This window comes from Kogia breviceps, chromosome 5, assembly GCF_026419965.1.
Source record: "Kogia breviceps isolate mKogBre1 chromosome 5, mKogBre1 haplotype 1, whole genome shotgun sequence".
In the NCBI taxonomy this organism is placed as follows: domain Eukaryota; kingdom Metazoa; phylum Chordata; class Mammalia; order Artiodactyla; family Physeteridae; genus Kogia; species Kogia breviceps.
In genome coordinates, this window is record NC_081314.1 from 137,022,507 (window position 1) to 137,044,113 (window position 21,607).

The 21,607-nt window shown below is 45.4% G+C and overlaps 1 protein-coding gene and 1 long non-coding RNA gene across 2 annotated transcripts in view; one reads left to right on the forward strand and one right to left on the reverse strand.

Moving 5' to 3' along the window:
• Nucleotides 1–21,607, forward strand: part of HUNK (hormonally up-regulated Neu-associated kinase) — a 110,678-nt gene that overhangs the window by 63,217 nt on the left and 25,854 nt on the right. Inside the window, exons 5-6 of the mRNA XM_059065651.2 lie at nucleotides 11,051–11,178; nucleotides 19,563–19,698. Coding sequence (XP_058921634.1) covers nucleotides 11,051–11,178; nucleotides 19,563–19,698 — 264 coding nt within the window. The remainder of the gene's footprint in view (nucleotides 1–11,050; nucleotides 11,179–19,562; nucleotides 19,699–21,607) is intronic.
• On the reverse strand, nucleotides 4,679–20,939 carry LOC136794278 (uncharacterized). The gene is made up of 3 exons (XR_010840831.1): nucleotides 20,578–20,939; nucleotides 18,256–18,355; nucleotides 4,679–7,398 (listed from the first exon to the last, which is right to left on the reverse strand). It is a non-coding gene; the product is annotated as an uncharacterized lncRNA (long non-coding RNA).

Below are 21,607 nucleotides of genomic sequence, written 5' to 3' on the forward strand. Positions count from 1 at the left end.
GCAGTTGAAATCCATTCTTCGTGTCATAAGTGTCTGGCACGTAATCTGCCCCTAGTAAGTATTTGTTTATTAATGGGTGGATATGAAAGTTTGAGTCTATAATCATTCTCTCTCCTTAACAGTTAGGGAACGTATTTAGGCTAGATGGAAAGCTTTGAGAGAGATGATTTGTGTACCAAAAAAAAAAAAAAAATGTGGAGAATGGGGAAGTCTGAAAGACCAGGGGTTCGGGGTGTCACGTAACTGTGGTGACAGGCGGTGCGGTGGGTGACACAGTGATCAAAGGGAAAGAGAGGTTGGAGAAGAGGTGACAGTTTGCTCTTGAGATCCTGCTCTTGAGGGGACTGGACAATACAGTGTCATCCCTGGTTGTCATGGTGATGAAGCTCAGCCTGTGTGAGAGGGACCCTTTCTGGCCCATGACTAACAAAGCAGACATCTCCGCAAAGTCTAGAACTGCTGGTAGAAGGAAGGAAGGAAGGAAGGCAGGAAGGAAGGAGCCAGTGGATTGTCAGAGCTGTAGGAGAGCGCCTGGCCTTATAACCAGCCTGGGGTCACTCGTCCCCTTGTGCTAACACTAAGATGGGGACACATCATTTATCCTGTGTGGGGAAATACAAAGGAAAATGAAAAGCACAGGCTGCAAAAGGCAGCACCGTCCGAGGGTCAGTGTTAAGCTCGGACTTTGTTCCTCCCTCTTCTTCCAAGTCCCTTGACGTGGGAAAGGAATCCACATTTAGTGACCACAGATGCTCCGTTTCTTAGTTTTGAGGCCCCATGATTAAAATAAAGGGACTTGGGGCTTTCCTGGGGGCGCAGTGGTTGAGAATCCGCCTGCCAATGCAGGGGACACGGGTTCGAGCCCTGGTCCGGGAAGACCCCACGTTCCATGGAGCAACTAAGCCCGTGTGCCACAACTGCTGAACCTGAGCTCTAGAGACTGTGAGCCACAACTACGGAGACCGCGCGCCACAACTACTGAAGCCTGCATGCCTAGAGCCCGTGCCCCGCAACAGGAGAGGCCACCGCAATGAGAAGCCCGCGCACCGCAATGAAGAGTAGCCCCCGCTCGCCACAACTAGAGAAAGCCCGCGCGCAGCAACGAAGACCCAACGCAACCAAAGATAAATAAATTTAAAAATAAATAAACAAAATAAAATAAAGGGACTTGGTCCATTGCCACCTGCTGTGTCTCCATCCATCCAGTGACTGTACCCAGAAGTAATGGTGGCCTCGGAGGAGGGCAGGTAAAGGGGAAGCTGCAGGAGGAATGGAGGTGACCCGAGACCAGGATGCCCGGACTCTTGTCTCCCACCTCCACCCCTGGCTGCTGGCCTGGTAGGGCTGTGTCTGGGGCAGCTGGACACTTCTTTGCTAACCTCCACTTAATCACATTTTTTTCAAGATGATGATGTGCAGCTGAAAGTCTCCTGAAAGCTCTAATCGGGCCATATTCTTAGTCATGATACCATCAAGTAATGTATGTGAAAGCCTTTGATAAACGGTTATACACTTGGCAGACACTGGGCTTCAGCTGATCACGGCAAAGCTCTGGAGGCCCGTGTGGGATGCGTGCAGGTAGACCAGAAACCGCAGCCCGCCGCGTCCCTGTTCTGGTACCCTGAGGTGGGGAGTTGAGGTGGAGTAAATTCTTACCCTTGCTCAGCCACAAAGGGTCCTGTTTTATTCCTTCTTAGAAACGAGGTTTCCCTAGAGCAGCTCTGTGTTGGTTGACTCTCTGGAACATTCCCTAGGGGATGAGACCACATGACCCACACCTAATTCACAGGGATGGTATAAACTCAGCCCTTTTTAGAAGCTGTTGATAAAGCTTGAAAAACAAAAGCAAGCTATGTGAGCCCTATATTGGCTTACTAGAGATTTGTTTATTCGGCAGATATTTGTGGAGTCAGGCCCTGTGCCGAGTTCCGAGTGCACAGTGGTCCGTCCTGCTCCTGTAATGATCATTGTTAACCTTCACATACCTCCCACCGAGCGACGAGCAGCGTTCCAAGGGCTCTGCGGGTTTCAGCTCATCTCGTCTGCCTCACAGCGCTTCCAGGGAATGCTTTCTTGTCCCACTTTACAGATGAGGACACTGAGGCACGAAGAGCTCAAGGCACTTGCCCAGATAACACACACAGCTGGGGCGCGATCAAGCCAAGATGGACTGAGGTGGTTTGACTCTGGAGTCTGCCTTTAATCGTCACCCTCTGCTGCTTCTACTATGGTGTACTTCCTCTTGTAGGGCTTACAAACTAGTGGGGCAGGCGGACAAGTTTTTAAAAAGCTGTGAACTCAGTGCGGTAATGGCTGTGGAAGAAGTGGGCAGGATGCAGGGAACAAGGATGGGGGTGGCCTCTTGAGAAGACCTCAAAGCCAAATCCTAAGGATGTGAAGAATCAGCTATAGGAAGAAGGTGTGGGAGAAGGCTGTAGGCAGACAGAACAGGATGTGTGAAGGCTCTGGAGTGGGAAGGGGAGGGAAGGGGTTTGAATTTTGCCCTAAAGGTCGTGAGAGACTCTTGGACAATTTTAAGCAGGTGGGTAACAAAAAAGTTATGGATTGAATTGTGTCCCTCCAGAAAAAGGTATGCTGGAGTCCTCAACCCCAGGACCTCAGAATATGACCTTACTTAGAGATCGGGTCTTTAATGAGCTAACTGAGGTCATTAGGATGGACTGTAGTCCAATATGATTGTGTCCTCACATAAAGGGGAAATTTGGACACGGAGAGGAGACTATGTGACAATGAAAGCAGGGATCAGGATGATGCATCTAGAAGCCCAGGAACCCCAGATGGCCAGCAAACCACCAGAGGCTCGGGGAGCAGCAAGGAACAGATGCTCATTCACTGCCCTCAGGAGACACCAACACTGCCAACACCTTCATCACAGACTCTGCGCCTCCAGAATTGTGAGATTCCCTCTGTTTAAGCTCTGCAATCTCAGGAAAGGTGAGAGGTGAGTACAAACTCACCACTGCAGATCCCAAGAGCCATTCTCCTTCCCGGTGAATCAAGTGCACTAATTGACAAGTGAAACGGACCAGCTGAAGTCTTGGTCACCCCTCACAGCACCCCAGCAGAGGTCACCAAAAGGTCAGACCATATACCGAGGTCTCAGTCCTTGCTGTTCCCCATACGTTATTGGCTGAATGAAAACCAGAAACAAAAGAAAACCACCAACGTGTAGAATTTCATTCACATAATGGTGGGAGAGTCCCTGGAGCAAGAGAGGAAAAGCCTTGGTGCAGAAGTACTTTTCAAGAGGCCTCTGTGTCACCTTTTCTCATGTCTCTTTGGGCGAAGCAGAGTGCATGGCCAAGCCCAGGGTCAAGAGGAGAGATAGATTCCACCCCCTGATGGGGGAGTAGCAAGGAATCTGTGGCCTTTGTCTTTTTTTGTTTGTTTTGCAATTGAACATACTTATCTACTCCTATGGACAAGTGTGTTCCCCCTCAAATTCATATTTTGTAGCCCTAACCCCCAGTGTGATGGTATTTGGAGGTGGGGCCTTTGGGAGGTCATGAGGGTGGAGCCTTCATGATGGCATTGGTGTTCTCTTAAGAAGAGCTTGCTCACTCCCTGACATGTGAGGACACGGGGAGAAGGTGGCCGTCTACAAGCCAGGAAAAGAGACCTCCCCAGAACCTGGCCACGCTGGCACCCTGATCCAGACTTCCAGCCTCCAGAACTGTGAGAAAATAAATTTCTGGTGGTTAAACTACCCTGTCGGTGGTATTTTGTTATGGCAGCCCAAGCTGACCAAGATACCTGCTTATAGGTGACCTAGAAGTCTCACCTGAAAACAAATAGAGCATGTCAGGAGGCACGGTGCTGAGAACAAATGAGGCTGCCCAGCTGGGTTAAATTCAAGAAGGCATCAGAGAATCTGCTCTTGAGGGATGACGTGGAGTTTGCTAGATGGAGAAAAGGAGGGGAAACTTTCCAGGCAGAGGGAACAGCCTATGCAAAGGTGGGAAGTTGTGAAGAGTCTGATTCCTCTTGCTCTTAATCTTGGAGAAAACAAAACTTCAGAACCTTCTTTAAGAGATTAATTTTCCACTGCTTTGGGGTGTTGTGTCTGAGATACTGGTTAGGTTTCTGTTTGGTGCCCATGACTTTGCTGGCAGCATTGGAAATGGAAAAACCCAAAGAGAATTTTATTTTAAAGGCTGTTTAAAAAGAGAGTGAAAGTGGGGCCAATTTTCTCCCTGTGTCAGACACCAGTATTATAAAACATCCCTTTTATCGTTCTGAAACAATAAAATGAAGAGTTCGCTTCCAAAGTCAAAGCAAACTCTGGTCTCCAGAGGTTTTTTGTGGGCCTTGACAGATGGATGGGGCCTTTCTTCAAGACTTCTGACACTGACTCAGGAAGAAACCAGCTTGTCATTCAAGGAAACCTTGGGAAAGAAAGCTCTTCCCCACAAATGGAGCCCCCAGGATCCTCCTCCTCTAGTGAACCAGGAATTAACAATGGAGATGGAAAAAGGTGTGTGCTATCTTGGGGGATTCCCGTTATTTTCAATGGTCCTTGTTTTTGTATTTGAACTGTATATGAATACCTTTAAAATCCTTCACTGCTTTCCTTTAACGCCTATGAATGAAATATCTCTATCTCTATCTCCAGTGAATTTTGAAATTTTACACACAAAAATTAAATATTCATTCTGGTGCAGTGAACTTTTTTTATTGCAACTGACTTTTCCTCAGAGTGGCATATATGCTAATTTTAAAAACCCTTTAATGCAGATGTACTTTTTAAATGAAAAGAATCCAAATTAACTTAATTTTCAAAATATTACAGTGCTCTTGGGAGAACTTTGGTGAATCTCTAAGGGTAGGGAAAACAGAAATTGAGAGTTCTATCCCCAAAACATTGAGAATGCAACATTTTTTCACCAAAGCTGCTCTTTGCTCTCGTGGGGGCATCTGAGGGGAGGGAAGCATTTGTGTGAAGACATGGTACTTAGTGGAGTGTCCTGCACAATACACTCAGACCACCTTCCCAGGCTCACTGAGTCTGTTTTCACTTTGTGGGAAATCTCTGTTCCAGTGCTGGCCCTTTGGGTAGACAAGTTGGCCGAGGGGTGCCGTCTTGTTCCCAGCCCTACTATCCCCACATAGACCTAAGCATCCAGGAGGGAGAGCGGGAGAATTTGTTCCAGTTCTCAGACTCTGTTTTGTAAAAGTACTACCAGACACCATCAGCTACTTCCAGGGCTCAAATCTGGAAGGATAGCATTTTCTCTTCATTCAGGCCCCCTTAAAATGAAAGATGGCAGGAGAAGCAGGCAGAAAGAGGAGCCTGATGGCTTCTTTTGGGTAGTTTAGAGCTTTGGACTTTTAAAAGAGAAGGTTTCTTTAGCTTTTGAGCTTTTTCAGTTATAAACACAAGACTTTTTTGTTTTTGTAGCCAGCATGTGCATTTAAAATAGAAGAGGAAAAGGAAGAAAGGAAAAGTGTGGGAGGGGGGGAAGCCTTAAAATCCACAAGAAAATAATTTCTTGCTGAACACAGACCATTTAATGGAGCAGTTGTGAACTTTGAGATTTACCAAATGGATGGATCTGTTCCCGCTCTATTTTTAAGACCTTAAATCAGAAGTTGTACTGAAAGCTGATACCGAAAGATGGAAGGCTATTGCTTTTAGGCGGAGAGTTATTTTTAATTTCTCCAAGGCCGTTTCTTTCTTGAAGAATCACACAGAAGCAAGGTGTGTCCGCTGAAGGTTCTCCCAGCTTCGCTCTGGTATAAACTGGGCTGCCCACCGGCCCTGTGAGAACTCGTATCCACACCCTCCCCTGACACCATAGCTCTGCCAATTGCTTTGTCCCTTGTGTCTTGTTGAAGTTGCTGGCTGACTTCTCCAGGGAGCTGTGACTCTATGTCTTTCCCTTCAGAGATGCCAGGTGATACCCCAACTTTTCCTCCAGGGAATATTTTTGTGTTTCGGATTAATATCAGGACCACCATTTGGCTCCTGATTTAATCCCAAAGATTCCACATTTACATTTCCCAGGGCCCCTTCCTCTCTTCTTCCAGATTCCCTTCAGTGGCACTTTTTCCTTCTTTCTTGACATGAGAGTATTCCACCTGGCCAGTCTCTCTGGATTTGTTTCCATCCTTATTTCTTTCTGCTTGGAAAACCCTGCATTGTTTTTGCTAGTTGCCCTCCTTCATCCCAGCATCTCATTACTTTCTTTCTTAAAACTATCTGTGGTTCTTGGGGGCCCCATGTCTGCCATGGAGAAGCGAGAAAGTCCATGGGCCATGTTTCAAAAGACACATCAGGAAATTCTGAACATGTTTTGAAACTCCTCCTAATTCTATGGGATTACAGAGGTTTATAAACTGCATTCCACGTTTTTCCCTTGGTATTCTCACATCCTTCCGAAATGTCAAAGGGACTGGATTTCTCTTTATCCAGATATTAAACGTGTATGAAAACTCTAGGGGAGGGGAATTAAGATGCTAAATCTGGTTTCCCTTTTCAAATCTCCTGCGGCTGTAGGACTGTTAACCTACGTTTCCATTATTATTTGGCAATAAGGTACAAATATAATGGTAGCTTTTTATCTCTCGTTTTTAAAAGTTTTGTGATGAAATGACAGGTCACATTTATCAAGCAGTAAATTTATGCCAGGCACAGAGTTCAGCACTTTCTGTGGCTTAGTTCATTTGACCCTCATACAGCCTGAGAGGTAGGTACTATTATTATCCACATTTTATAGATGAGAGTCGCTGGACGAGAGAGCTGGGTCTTCTTTACAGATTTGTGACTGTTTTTCGTTGATGATAAACTCCTCCAAGAGAAATGGAAACCTGGAGTGAGTTTGGTGAAATAATCAGGTAGAATTACTATAAAACCCACTTGCTCCATCCTGGTCTGACCACAGAGTTCACGGGAACCATTTTTAAGACAAGCATCTGCTACCTTTATCTGTGGTCACCGCCAGATCATGGAGAGGGGCAGTGACTGGAGCAGATTTTTTTTTTTTTTTGGCTGCTTTGGATCTTTGTCGCTGCACGCGGGCTTCTCTAGTTGTGGTGAGCGAGGCTACTCTTTGTTGTGGTGCGCGGGCTTCTCATTGCAGTGGCTTCTCTTGTTGCAGAACACGGACTCTAGGTGCGTGGGCTTCAGTAGTTGTGGCACGCGGCCTCAGTAGTTGTGGATCGTGGGCTCTAGAATGCAGGCTCTGTAGTTGTGGCACACGGGCTTAGTTGCTCCAAGGCATGTGGGATCTTCTCGGACCGGGGCTCGAACCCGTGTCCCCTGCATCGGCAGGTAGATTCTTAACCACTGTGCCACCAGGGAAGCCCTGGAGGAGATTTCTGTCATCTTTTGCAGCCAGGGGTGACAAGGAGACAAGCAGTTTGATGTCTTAAGAACTCCTTGAAGGAAGAAAGTTCATAAAGCTTTTAGTGTCAGTTCTCTGACCCCATATTACACTCACCAAACTTCTTCAGTTGGATCACTGTCCCATGACCATAACATGCTACATTATGTAGCATTTTGCACTATCTCAGGCACCCCACCTGTCACAGGACGCTCTGTGTCCCCAAAGATAAAGGGAAATAGAAAAGGTCACAGGGCGATATTCATCAAACTTCAGTATCGTTCACTCTTCTTATACAGGAAGAACGTTCTTGGTAACCTGTCGTGTTGACTCGTGACTTTTATCTAAGTTTTACTTATTGTGCATGCGTGTAAAATTAAACTCCTTTTATTTAGGGTCCTGTAGACATGAAAAACCAAAACTCATTTACAAGTTAAATCTAACCATGACTAAAAGAACCCCCAAATATTCAAATTAGCAACATTCACTAAATGCCAAGGCTACAGTAGGTGGGAGCTGAATTGCTGTACGCAGTCTGAGTGTGGTTCTTACTGCTGGGCACAGGTTTTTTGAGCTGCTCAGTCCCAGCTTGTGATCACTGCACTCGCTCACCACTTTTCACTCTTTGAGTGGCTTTTAACCTTGAGTGTGCACGGGAAGGGCGTGGGGGGCGGATCCCCACCCCCAGAGTTTCTAACTCAGTAGGTCTGGCGCGGGGCCCAAGAATTTGCATTTCTAACGAGTTTCCAGGTGATGCTTCAGCTGCTGGTCTGAGGACCATACTTTGGGAACCACCCCACTCTTCAGATCATCAGGAGGCTTTCTTTCCCACAGATACAAGCATAGAGACATCGCTGACAAATTAAGTCCACCTCCGCTCCTTTCTCATTGGCTATGATAATAAAGGTGATATATTTTAGCACACACCTTTATAAAGGTGTGTGCTGGTAAACACAAATGCAAAAGCAGGCACTGCAGTCAAGTGTGTTCAGTTGGAGGGTGACTGGGTTATATGGCAGCCGTCCCATGTCCCTGGTTGGGCTTTGTCAAATGTTTTAGTATTGTCACAAGAAGAGCAAAAGTAGGACCGCTGAGCCCCTGAAGTTGTGTCCCTGGGCCTCAGTTTGAGAATCACTGTATGGGTTGGGTACCATAAAACGGCTGCGGGAAACATGATATTGTTTAAGTACCAGGCTGTTCAGCTTTAGGTGTGAGTGTCAGAGCCAGGGTTAAGGCACACAGAGGTGAGCAGGGACAGGATTGACTGGTCGTGTCCCACAGCCAATGGGTAGAAGTTGTAGACTTGGGCTGAGTCTTTTTCCATCCCTAAGAGCCAAGTGTCCAAGACCCCTTTGAATGCAAAAATGATAAAATTTGGAGGCCCTCTTAGTTTTCCCTCTCATCAGTCTCCAAGCATCCTCCAAGCAAGGATGGTTGGCTCTGCCTCAAGTAGACCCACAATGCAGCACTGCTTCCCAGTTTCTCAAACAGGTTGCATCCCCTAACACCCCTTTCCTCTGCCCCCAGACTGGCTCTCCTCCAAGCTTCCTGTCTTCTATCACGATCCCCACCATCATCCGGCTTTCCACGTTTGCCTCTTGCATCCCCTTCCAATGTCTCTATTGCTAATTTGCCTTTCTCTTTCCGCTGCACGCCATCCCTCCCATTCAGACTTGAATAACAATATGACACAGTCTCCTGCTCCCATTCTGAGCCCTCATCCACTTAATGCCAGGGGACTACTCCCCAGATTATCTGGCCACAGAAGGTTTATTCACCCAACATCTGTTCTTGGCCTGGGAAACGTGTTCCACTTAGCGCACACGGGAAAATGCTGCTCTAAACGGCTCTGCGTGTGCTTTGTTCATTCTTGTCTCCATTTCTTGGTCTACACAGTTTATCCTCATATCCAGCCGGCCAAGACAGACAAGCTCACACTCATATACTTAGCCCTCAGAGGCCTCCCATCTTCAAGTACTTATTATAGGCCTCTGTCTCCGTTACTTGAACTCCTCTGGGGTCGAGAGCAGCAGAGTTCGGCCTTTTCTTATCCCCTCTGCACTCACGATTTTAAAGAACTGTGCTTATTTATTTGTTGACTTGTTGGTTGGCAGCCTTCACCCAATTCTAAGTCCAAGATGGCGGCTCTTTGTCTGGTTCCCCACCCGCCCCAGAGCCAGCATCTATTCCACTGCCTGGGGCAGAGAGCCGACCTGCGAGCATTTGTGGAATGAATGTTGATGTATCAGTCTCCCTGACTCCACTGCGAGTTACAGAGCGGGAGCCGGGTCTTGGCATATGCCTGCAATTCGAGAATGATCTCTAGCTGGAGCCTGTGGGCTCTGTACCTGTCCTTCTCCGGAGCGCTGTGATTCAGAGGCACCTTGGTGGAATCGGACCCCAAGGGTCTTCATTTCATTCAGTCTCATTGGATTTGTTTTGACTGGAGATCTTGTTGCCTCTTTTTAAAACATTCCCTTGGGCGCTCTTGAACACTTCAGACCTCTTGGCAGGCAAGGCATTTCATCCCCATCAGGAAATCTCATCAAAATGATATTAGGATTGCATATCAGGAAAATAAAAATCCTCCAAGAGATGTTGCTGCTCTCTAGTTTGGCTTTGGATATAAGTATAGTTAAGCCCATTCGGAAGGTATTATGACCACATCTGAGATATTGGGCCAGAGCTGGGTGGCAGAATCTCACAATAAACAATAATATAGAAAATAAGAGTGGGAAAGAGACTTCCTTTCCCCACCCCACCCCCAAAGGAATTTCTCCAGTGACAGGCCAAAACAGAACTCAAGCGAAGAGCAAAACACCAGTTTGGGGTATGAGAGTTTTGTCTCAAAGGGCTGAGTGGTAACCAGGCATGCTGGCTATGCCGTGACTTGCCCTCCTCTGCGGGGTCTTGCTATGTAGTTTTTGGTCTGGCCTCCTCCAGGGTCCACCTTGTCAACTGTACTTGGAAAACCACATCATGGCAGACCCACTTTTATTCGAGGTTCCTATTTATATGAGGTTCCCCAGGTATTTTTCACATCATTTGGTCTGGACTTCCTTCCAGAAGGACGGGACATAGTTTCCCCTCCTTACTGGGATAGCTCTTGAAGCTCTTTATTTATTTATTTTTAATTAATTAATTAATTTTAAATTTAGTTTTATATTGGAGTAGAGTTGACTCACAATATCGTGTTAGTTTCAGGTATACAGCGAAGTGATTCAGTTATACATATACATATATCCATTCTTTTTCTGATTCTTTTCCCATAATAGTTTATTACAGAATATTGAGTAGAGTTCCCTGTGCTATACAGTAGGTCCTTGTTGTTTATCAATTTACTATATAGCAGTGTGTATCTGTTAACCCCAAACTCCTAATTTATCCCCCCCCTTCCCCTTTTGGTAACCGTAAGTTTCTATGTCTGTGAATCTGTTTCTGTTTTGTAAATAAGTTCATTTGTATCATCTTGAAGCTCTTTAAACTCTTCTCATTGCCTGTCCAAGTCGTCAGAGTTGTGCTTTCACCCACGCCTTTCACATTTGCTGTTTCAGAGCAGAGCTGAGTGTTCTAGAAAATGACCAAGAAGGAGCACTGAGGTGGACATGAAAGTGGCAGGACTGCAGCGTCCCCAAGCCCACGCCCTCTTTGTCATCCTCTCCCCGGGGTCTTCTTCTGGTCTCATGCTCTGGTGTCTCTCTTTTCAGAGGTGTGAACATGTATGCCATGCTGACCGGGACCCTGCCTTTCACGGTGGAACCTTTTAGCCTGAGGGCTTTGTACCAGAAGATGGTGGACAAGGAAATGAACCCCCTTCCCACCCAGCTCTCCACAGGTAACGCACCTGCCACTCCGATTCAGGGTCCAGGGCTGCACTCTAACCACCGGACGCAGTGTTTGTTTTGCCCCCAACTGGAGTTAGGACGACCCTCTGATTGTACTCGGTCTCTTCCTAGTATTAAAGCTAAGTCACAAAAAATGGTTGGGTTTCCCATCTCTAAGGAGGTACTCTCCTCAGTCCTTTCTTTTTCCGTTGTAATTCTGAACCCCTAACTTCCTCCTTCTGCACAAAATACACATATCAAAAGGATCGTATAGTCTCCCTTGGAAAAATACTTTCAGGCTGGTTTGTTTTAAAACTCACCATATTATAATGTTGACTTTGAAAAGAATGTTGATCATCACATATCTACTGTGTCTTCCTTAGTCAAGTCACTGTAAAGAAATGTTAGTTTCATTCAACTTTGGTCTGGGATTTGTTTAGCAATGTGAGTTTTTGAGCCTGTTGAGGAGCTTTTAAATATATATAGCTTTGGTTACCTGATTAGACTGAATCATCAGGTGTGTTTGGAAAGTACACTCAACTTTACCTGGTTCACGTTTCAGTAAACAGTTCGTATTAAGGTTTGGTTTCAGATACAGCAGATTAGTACAGTTTGTTCTTTGGTTTGTTTCACAATTCACTTCAAGTTCCTGGCCTTGGCTTGGCCTTGACAGTCATTTAATTGGCTCCTTAGAATAAACTCAGCTTCACTAAGATAAGGCATGTGGCCAAAAAAGAAAAAAGGAGCAATTATTTAATTTCAATGTGTGGAACATGGTTAAAATATAGCATTTTTGTTTGACTACTATCAGGTATTTTTTTCTTGAGTTAGAAAACATCCATGAGGCTGACCCGGAATTTAATACTTGCCAAATGGCACCCAAGCTGAAATGCATTCTTATAGGTAATTATCTAATTCGGTTCCTACTTTCACCTCTGCTGGGGAGGTTCGAATCTCTGGAGGCTGAAAGCAAGGCAGGCATTATGTACTTGGAAAGGTGAGTTACACAGTTCTGTCGTTGTAAAAGAAATAGTTCTGTACCAAGAGCCATAACTCCTGGAGTTAGAAAATGTGCAAAATGTTGATTGAATTGTTCTATTTATGTTTTAGAGCTTTCTGAAATGTTGAAAGTGCTGCAATGAAAGCACATTCATTCATTCATTCCATATTTCACATTCATTCACTTATTCCATGAATATGTCCTGGGCATCAACTCCGTGCTAGGAATGCTGTAGGCACCAGGAGGATAAAACAGTCTCTACCCATATAGAGCATACGTATCAGCAGGGGAGGCAAAAAAATAACATATAAACAAACACGTGTGACGTTTAATAGTTTAAGTGCTCTAAAGAAAATAAGATAAACCAGGATAAGGGGATAGAGAATAAAGATAGGTTTTTTGGGGTTGTTGTTGTGGTTTAACCAATTACAATTTTTAAACACCTTTTTGTTGTGGTGTAATTGTGGATTCACATGCAGCTGTGAGAAATCATACAGCGAGATGTGTTTACCCTTCACCCAGTTTCCCCCATTGGTAGGATCTTAAGTAACTGTAGTTTAATATCACCACCAGGACCTTGTTAGAATCCATAGAGCTTAATGAGATATGCCTGCACTTGTGTGTGTTGGTGTGTATTTAGTTCTGTGCAGTTTCATCACACCTGCAGAGTCATGTGACAGTTGCACAGTCAAGATAGGGAACAGTCCCATGACCAGGATTCCTCGTCCTACCCTTCTGTAGCCACAGCCACCTCCCTGCCTCCTAATTAACCCCTGGCAACCACTAACATGTTCTCCAACTCTATCATGTGTCCTCTCAAAAATGCTGTATATTTATATGTATCACTTTTTGTCACTCAGCATAATTCCTTTGGGATCCGTCCAAGTTGTTGCACGTATCAATCCTTTGTACCTTTTTCTTGCTGAGTAGTAGTCCATGGTATAGGTATACCATAGTGTAAATATTCACCCATTGAAGGACATTGGGTTGTTTCCAGTTTCCAGCTACTTTGAATAAATCTGCTGTCAACATTCATATACAGGTTTTTGTGTGAACATGTTTTCATTTCTCTGAGATGAATGCCTAGGAGTGAAATCGTTGGGTTGTATAGTAAGCACATATTTGGTTTGTAAGGAACTGTTACACTCCTGTTCGAAGTGGCTGTACCACTTGGCATTCTCTCCAGCAATGTGTGAGTGATCCAGTTTCTCTGTATCCTTGCCAGCATCTGATACTCTCACTACTTTTTATTTTAGCCATTCTGATAGGGTTCTAATGATACCTCATTGTGATAACAAAAAAGATTTAATGTTTATAAATAAATTCAATCTTTCAAGGTAGTCTCTTTAAGGGTTATATAGTCATAAGAACTGCCATCTTTCAGAGTGATTCTGAAGTTCCTCTTATGATTCAGAGCCTGTTTTGTCCTAAGTGGCCCGATACAAAGAACAATAGGAGGTTGTTTGTATCCTCATGCCTGGAAAAGGCAGACAGTGTTCACTTTGAATCCCAGTAAGACCCTAAAGAGCTGGAGCTGCTTCTCACTGTATTAGTCAGGATAGCCCAGGTTATGCTGCAGTAACAAACAGCCCCCAAATCTCGGTGGCATAAGACAACAAAGATTCTTTTTTTTTGGGTCACACCATGTGGCATGTGGGATCTTAGCTCCCCCACCAGGGATTGAGCCTGTGCCCCCTGCGTTGGAAGCACAGAGTCCTAACCACTGGACCACCAGGGAATTCAACAAAGATTCATTTCTCATTCCTGCTTTATGTCTATGGAGAGTTGGATCAAAGGTCAAAGGGTTCTGCTCCTTCTAGTTAGTCAGGGTCCCAGACCAATGGGGCAGCCACCATTTCAAATGTATCTGATCCATGCAGAGGGAAAGAGAAATCTAGAAGGTCTCTTGTCAGCAGTGAAATCTTCCACCAACATTCCACTCATAACTCCTAACTTTCTAAAACATGTCACATGGCTTCACCCAGCTAAAGGAACTGAGGAAGTGCAACCCTACCATATATCTGGAAGGCAGAAAGCCAGAAATATCCGTTGATCAAACAGCATTATTAGTGTGAGCCACAGGCTGTAGGAGGAGAAGCGGGGGTGGGGGATGGGGGGTGGGCAGTGGTCCCTGCCATCGTCACTGAGGAGGGTTGGGCAGCAGGGCAAGGAAAGGTAGAGTAAGAGCACGAGGAAATCAGTCTCATTACTTCTGAACCAAACTCGTTTTTAACCCAATACTATTATCTGGCCTTAGTAGGCTAGGCTCTAATTGTCTTCTGATTGTGACAATTAAATTTACCCTTAAAAAAGTAAAAGTTGCACCCCTGAAAATGTTAAAAAAAAAAATCCAAAGGAAATTCCACAGAAGAAAAATTAGAAATGTTCCAAGCAATGTCAGCATCCCTGGAGTTGGTGTCCAACCTCACATAGCTCCTGCGCTGAGCAGACAGTTTTGACTTTGGCCTTAAGCTCTGTGTGTGCTTGTTAAAGATCTTCACATTCCTACAGGATGTTGTGGTCTTGCTGGTCAGGCATGAGCAAGCATGAAGTGCATTTCTATATCTGATTTTACAATTAAGGAATTTGGACAGTGCCCTACCCCTTTTATTCTTTTACCATTGGGATATGTGTATATCTACTCATCTTGGGCTTTAACCCTTTGTGCCAGGTACCAAACATAGCGTTGGCACATAGTAGTTGCTCAGGAAATCTAAGTCTCTGGCGCTTGTGTGGTCTGCGAAGGCAGCCCATAGATTCATTTGACTACTCAGATATGGGATCTGGCTCGATGCGGTAGGGCCCAGAGCTGTGCCCCAGCTGCTGAGGGAGCTCAGGTCATCTTGTTTACAGAGGGAATGACTTCAGTTTTAGGGATCAGCCACTGCCCTTCCGTCAGCCCCCTGCTTCTCCAACCCTTTATTCTTTGCACCCCGAGTTTACCACTTCTCCCTTCTACCGTGCCTGGCCCACCTTCATTTGTGATGCTGTATGATACTGCCTTGCTTACATCCCAGAATATTAGCTTACAGTAACAAGAGTAGCTGCCATTTACTGAATGGCCATTGGTAAGTGCTTTTCATAGTACCTCCTGTTCTCAAAACAACTCTGTACGGTAAGTTCTATAATTCCCAATTTATTAAGGAGGAAACTGAGTCTCGGTGAGGTCATATAGCTTCTCTGGTTTTTAATTTGCATCTGCTTGACCCCCAAACCTGAACTTCCCTACTATACTGGGTTGCTTCCCTATCTTTCTTTACGTTATTCAGTATAAGATGCCTCCGCTCCCCTCCCCATCCCAGATTTGATGGTTTTATCTGTTGTCCTCATGTTTTGAGTAATATCAAAATTGAAACGTCCAAATCGAGGATATGCCATTTTATTGTGTCTCACTAACATATCTTCATTAATGATGATTCTATCATTCATCCTTTTTTTTGAGAATATTTATTTGGTCGCGCTGGGTCTCAGTTGCGGCAGGCGGGCTCCTTAGTTGCGGCTCACCAGCTCCTTTGTTGCGGCACGTGGCCTCCTTAGTTGCAGCATGCGAACTCTTAGGTGTGGCGTGCATGGGATCTAGTTCCCTGACCAGGGATCAAACCCGGGCCCCCTGCATTGGGAGCACAGAGTCTTACCCACTGTGCCACCAGGGAAGTCCCCTATCATTCACGCTTGCAATGATCTTTCCACGTCTGTTGTATAATAGCATTCTTTTTTTAGATTAAGTTGGAATAATTTTTGCCATATTTGAGCTGAAAAAGAGCACAGTGTTATTGTCCTTGTGAGTCTGTTCTGCACGCTTTTGAAGAATTGCCTCTCTTCTCCACCGTGTAGTTTGAAAGCTTAAGCTGTTGGGATCTTGCCAATTCTGGCTTCTAGACAGTTTCTCTTTCTGCTTGTTGGTGCTTGTACATCACAGAGTTGTGAATGCCTTTCATGGTTTTCACATTTACCTTTTCATCACTACACCTCAATGATGGCACTTAGAATACATTCCAGTGACACTCAGTTCAGATCTAGAGGGTTTTGCACTATGAAGTCACTGAAGCGATGCTGAAGGTGGGGTGTTAGCATTTGTGAGGGTTGAGCCAATGCCAGTTAAGATTTCTGAGATGGCCAACAGGCACATGAAAAGATGCCCCACATCACTAATTTTTAGAGAAATGCAAATCAAAACTACAATGACATAACACCTCACACTGGTCAGAATGGCCACCATCAAAAAGCCTACAAATAATAAATGCTGGAGAGGGTGTGGAGAAAAAGGAACCCTCCTACATTGTTGGTGGGAATGTAAATTGGTGCAGCCACTATGGAAAACAGTATGGAGGTTTCTTTAAAAACTAAAATAGAATTACCATATGATCCAGCAATCCAACTCCTGGGCATATATCTGGAGAAAACTCTAGTTTGAAAAGATATGTGCACCCCAATGTTTACAGCAGCACTATTTACAATAGCCAAGACATGGAAGCACCCTAAATGTCCAGCAACAGATGAATGGGTAAAGAAGATGTAGTATATATGTACAATGGAATATTACTCAGCCATAAAAAAGGATGAAATAATGCCATTTGCAGCAACTTGGATGGACCTAGAGATTGTCATGCTAAGTGAAGTTAGTCAGACAGAGAAAAACAAATATATGATATCACTTATATATGGAATCTAAAAAAAAAATGATTCAAATGAACTTATTTACAAAACAGAAATAGACTCACAGGCAGAGGAAACAAACTTACGGTTACCAAAGGGGAAGGGCAGTGGTGGTGGGAGATAAATGTGGAATTTGGGATTAATAGATACATAGTACTATACATAAAATAGATAAACAACAAGGCCCTACTGTATAGCACAGGGAGTTATATTCAGTACCTTGCATATAACCTATAATGAAAAAGAGTCTGAAAAAGAATACATATATTTTTATATGTATGTGTGTGTGTGTATATATATATATATATATACATATATACACACACACACACATACATATATATGAAAAAAAAGATTTCTGAGAAGCCTCGACTGTCCAATAATTGTTGTTGCTGCTTTCTCCTGGGAGGTGATGAGGAAGGGGCTTCAGGTGTGGGAGACCCCAGCTGGCGTCCCATGGGCTGCACTGGAGCAAAAAGTTTGATGGCTTCCTCTGTCTCCTGTGTCTCCCTGTGGCACAGGGTCAGGAGCTCACACAAGCCAGTCCAGACTTTGGAAAGCTGAAGCTCATGGAGGTAACAGGTTTTGCACTGGAGGAGTGTGTACCTTCTGTGACATGGAGCACAGAGAGGGAGTGTGTCCCGTGTGGGCCATCCCTACGCTTGAGCCCAAGTGGAGACCCCAAGTGCTAGCTTAGAAGACGGGCTGGGACGCATGGCTGTGGCCCCCATGGCTTTCCAGGACAGTGGAGAATATTTTAATCCCTTTTGCTCATGAGTCATAGGGATATTCAAGACCCTAACACAAACTTCAAAGAGCTCTAAGGATGTTTTCAAAGTCCTTTTGGATAGTAAGGCAATATTTGTGATGTCCACAGAAAGAAAATTCACCAGTAGAGATCTGAACTAAAATTACTTGTGCTCATCAGCGATTTGTGAAGGCGCAGAGCGCTTGTTCTGAAAATAGAACAAAAACACACATCCAGTCTGTTCTTAGCTCTGCTGGTTAATCATACTCTGAGAAAGCCTGGGTTGCTATTCAGGTCCTCTGAGGGTAAGCAATAGAGATGTCTGTAAAAGAAACATCATTTACTGAATAGCCTCCCCGTTTCAGCTCATTAAGCTCACATCGTTTTTTCTTTGACCAATAGATGCCCGTGATAAAGCAAATATAAATGACCTTACAATATAGGGGAGGTGAGAGAAGGGAGATAGAGGTTCCAACAAGAGGAACCCCTCTTTTGGAGCCCCACTTGCTTTTCAGAGCATTGAAGAACATTTTAGAAAAGTTTTATTTGGAGACCCAGCTACAAAACTTAGAATAGTAAATGTATCTCGTTGACTGTTCTGGCATCTACGCATGTATTTTTACCCACAACGATCTCAAAGGGAAATGACCTTCTGGTGACCTCATCAACTGTGTGGGAACCCACCTGGAGAGGTTACCTGGGGTCGTGAACTAGCAAAGGCTATTTCTTTTGGGTTGATTCTGGCATCAGAGGCAGCTCCTCTTTTGATGGCTTCATTTTTACCCTGCAAAAAATGGTTGACAATAACACCCATCATTCTGTAAAGGACAGTTTGTTTTGTTTTGTTTTGTTTTTTGTGGTACGCTGGCCTCCCACTGTTGTAGCCTCTCCCGTTGCGGAGCACAGGCTCCGGACGCGCAGGCTCAGCGGCCATGGCCCACGGGCCCAGCCGCTCTGCGGCATGTGGGATCCTCCTGGACCGGGGCACGAACCCGTGTCCCCTGCATCGGCAGGCGGACCCCCAACCACGGTGCCACCAGGGAAGCCCCTAAAGGACAGTTTCTGAAATGACAACTAAAGCCTGTGAGAAAGTGAGAATTTTTATGACTTATCACTGAAAAGCTAGATTATCTTAGAAAACTGAAAAATAGCTTTGGAGAGAAGATAGAAAAGTTTGGTGACCAAGCAAATTAAGATTATTTTCCGGAATCTATTACTTGGTATATTGGAAATTGGATATCATGTACAAAGCTACATAAAAGAGTATTTTTTTTCTCTTGCAAGGATAATATCACAATGCTTCATAAGATGAGTATAAATAAGAAAATATCCTGGTCCCAAAACTCAAGCAAGACAGACCATCTTCATTTTGAAGGAATCCCTGGCACTCCTTGTCCATACGAGGACCTGCATATTCTCCTGCTGAACAGTTTTGGAGCCTCTGACCTTCATGTGCATTATAAACATATTTTCCCATGTTGTGTAGTTGTCTCCACTGTTATAATCTTAAAGGATGCATGTATAGCACAGGGAACTATACTCAGTATTTTGTAATAACCTATAAAGAGAAAAGAATCTGAAAAGAATTTGTATATATATAATATATAAATATATAATTATATTATATATATATAATAATATATATATATTCCTCAAAAGCTACCTTGAGATCAAGCACTGTCTTTTTACTTTCTTTCATCCCTCTTTGGCTCACCTTTAGCCGTGGACCAGAGAAAAAACCACAGCGGTAGACCGTAAGATAAGACCACAGGTGGTTTGGGGACGTACAGGATGTGGGGAGACCCGCACTGGTTCGTGCCCTACCGTGTTCCAGGCGCACCTCTTGGACAGATATCTTAAACTCTTGACTTATGACACCCAGAGGTCCAGAAAATAGATCAGCAGTGGCTCGGGAGGTGTGGTGGGTCCCCTGCCCTGGGTCTTCCTTCAGCCTGTAACACATGCGTGTTCTCTGCTGTATGTCTTTGCAGGAGCCGTGAACTTCCTGCGTTCTCTCCTGGAACCAGATCCTGTGAAGAGGCCCAATATCCAGCAAGCACTGGCGAATCGCTGGCTTAATGAGAATTACATGGGCAAAGTGCCATGCAATGTCACCTATCCCAACAGGTAATCAAGTGCACACAGAGGGACTCCTCCTCCGGCAAGATGGGGCCTGTCTTACGAGCCCCTGAATAGTTCTGGACAGGCAGCTACACGTGATTCGAGGAAAGGCCACGTCTTCTCTTGGCTGCCCTTTCCCACTGCGCACGCAGGAGGAAGTGCAGGCGGGGCGGCCCGTGTGGCTGTGCACAGTGCGCCCTGCGGGGGGGGGCGCCCGGCGGAGGGCGTGCGGGTGCTGAAATCAGGCCGCACTCCCCTTATCAAGCCTGCTCCTGAGGGCCTGCGTTTCTCCAGAGCAGCACCTCTTTCTAATTCACACCAGGGGACCGTGTAGACTAGCTATGACCTGAGTGAGTGTGTGTGTGTGTCTGCGTGTGTATGTTTGTGTTTGGGTGTGTGCGCGTGTGTGCGTGTGTGTTCCACTCAAGAGCTATCCTGTGGGCATCGGGCGGAATCCGGTGGAATTGCCCTTTTCAAACCCTACCCTGGGCTCCTCTTCTGCCACTTCTTTTCTCTGATGTTTGTTTCAGCCCTAAGTCCCCTGCCCTGAAATGTTGGGAGCAGAAAGAAAAGTCAAGAGCAGGAGTCCTTTGCGTCAGGCCGTGTTTCCCTGTGCCATTTCCGTGAGGAGGACTCTTTAGGGAAGGCTTACAGGCAGGAGTCCACAGGGGTCCTCAGGTATCACTGAGGGACACTTCATGATGGCCCACACGTCCCCATGCACGGGTATCGAGTGTAGATTTGAAAACATTTCCTTGTACTTTTCCCTACTCATGTGACATATAGTTAACTAGCCCGAGTTGAGGAATGAGGACCCTCCCCTTGGTGACTTTAGAGCCGACGTGAGGACCTATGGGTCCAATACCCCCCAGGACTGGGACCTACCTTGAGTCCTTCTTCCTTCAGACCTGGAGTGGCCTGCGCATTCTAGATCTGAAGCTCAGATGAAGACAAGAGAACCACTGATGAAGCGGGACAGGTAGAGGTAGAGCACTGACAGGGCGGAGAAGAGGTGTCCTCTGTGATCATACCTTCAAAATGCCCAGGAAGGTCTGGGAACATCCACCAAGACTTATGAAAGTTGCAGCACTGACTTCTCCACATGAGATGGGCAGGCAGAGCTCCGTCTTGGGGGGGATGTTCTAGAAGAACTTCAGGGGGTGTGGGTGGACAGGCTGGGAGCTGCCTCCTGGCTCCTGGGCCACATTTGCACTCGCCATGGCCATCGAGAGCTGTCATCTACAATTCTAGCATTTGACTTGTGGGAGGTAATGTAAACAAAGTCTAGGTTACTTGGGTTACCAAGGGAACCTGGAAATAGACTGCTGGTTTCCAGTGCTGGCTGGGTTTGGGCTAGTACCTGAAATAGACACCGGGAATACTAGCCCAGTGTGAGACGGAAAGCAAAGCCGAGGGGCCGTGCCTCCTCACCAGGGCTCACGCGGCCTGGCACGCCCAGGTGTGCTCTCCGTAAAGGAGGAGGCGCTGGTGGCAGCCAAATGAGTCATTAACCTAATGTAATCACGGTCTAAATGAGCAGAATCAATCCACTCAATGCAGCAGCTGTTAAGGGAAGTGAAGCCACTGTTAAAAATACAGTCCCCCCCCCCCTCCTTGGTGACCACATCTTCATTCACAAAGATTCAGGCCCAGGCATCTCATTTTGTAGCTTATAAACAGGCTTTTGTAGATTAAAACTTAAATTCTAGTAACCTATACTGGCTTGGCCAGGTTGGTCATTTTTGCATTTGGACTTGGTCAAAAGCAATAAAGGCTGCACATGATCTAGTTGGGTAGATTGTAAAAATGGTTAAGAGCTTGTATGTTAAGGAAAACAGCAGCTCAGTATCTTCTGTTTAGGTAAGGTTCGTTACTCATTTTGTACTAGAGGCAAATCAATGTCCGGTTTTTAAGT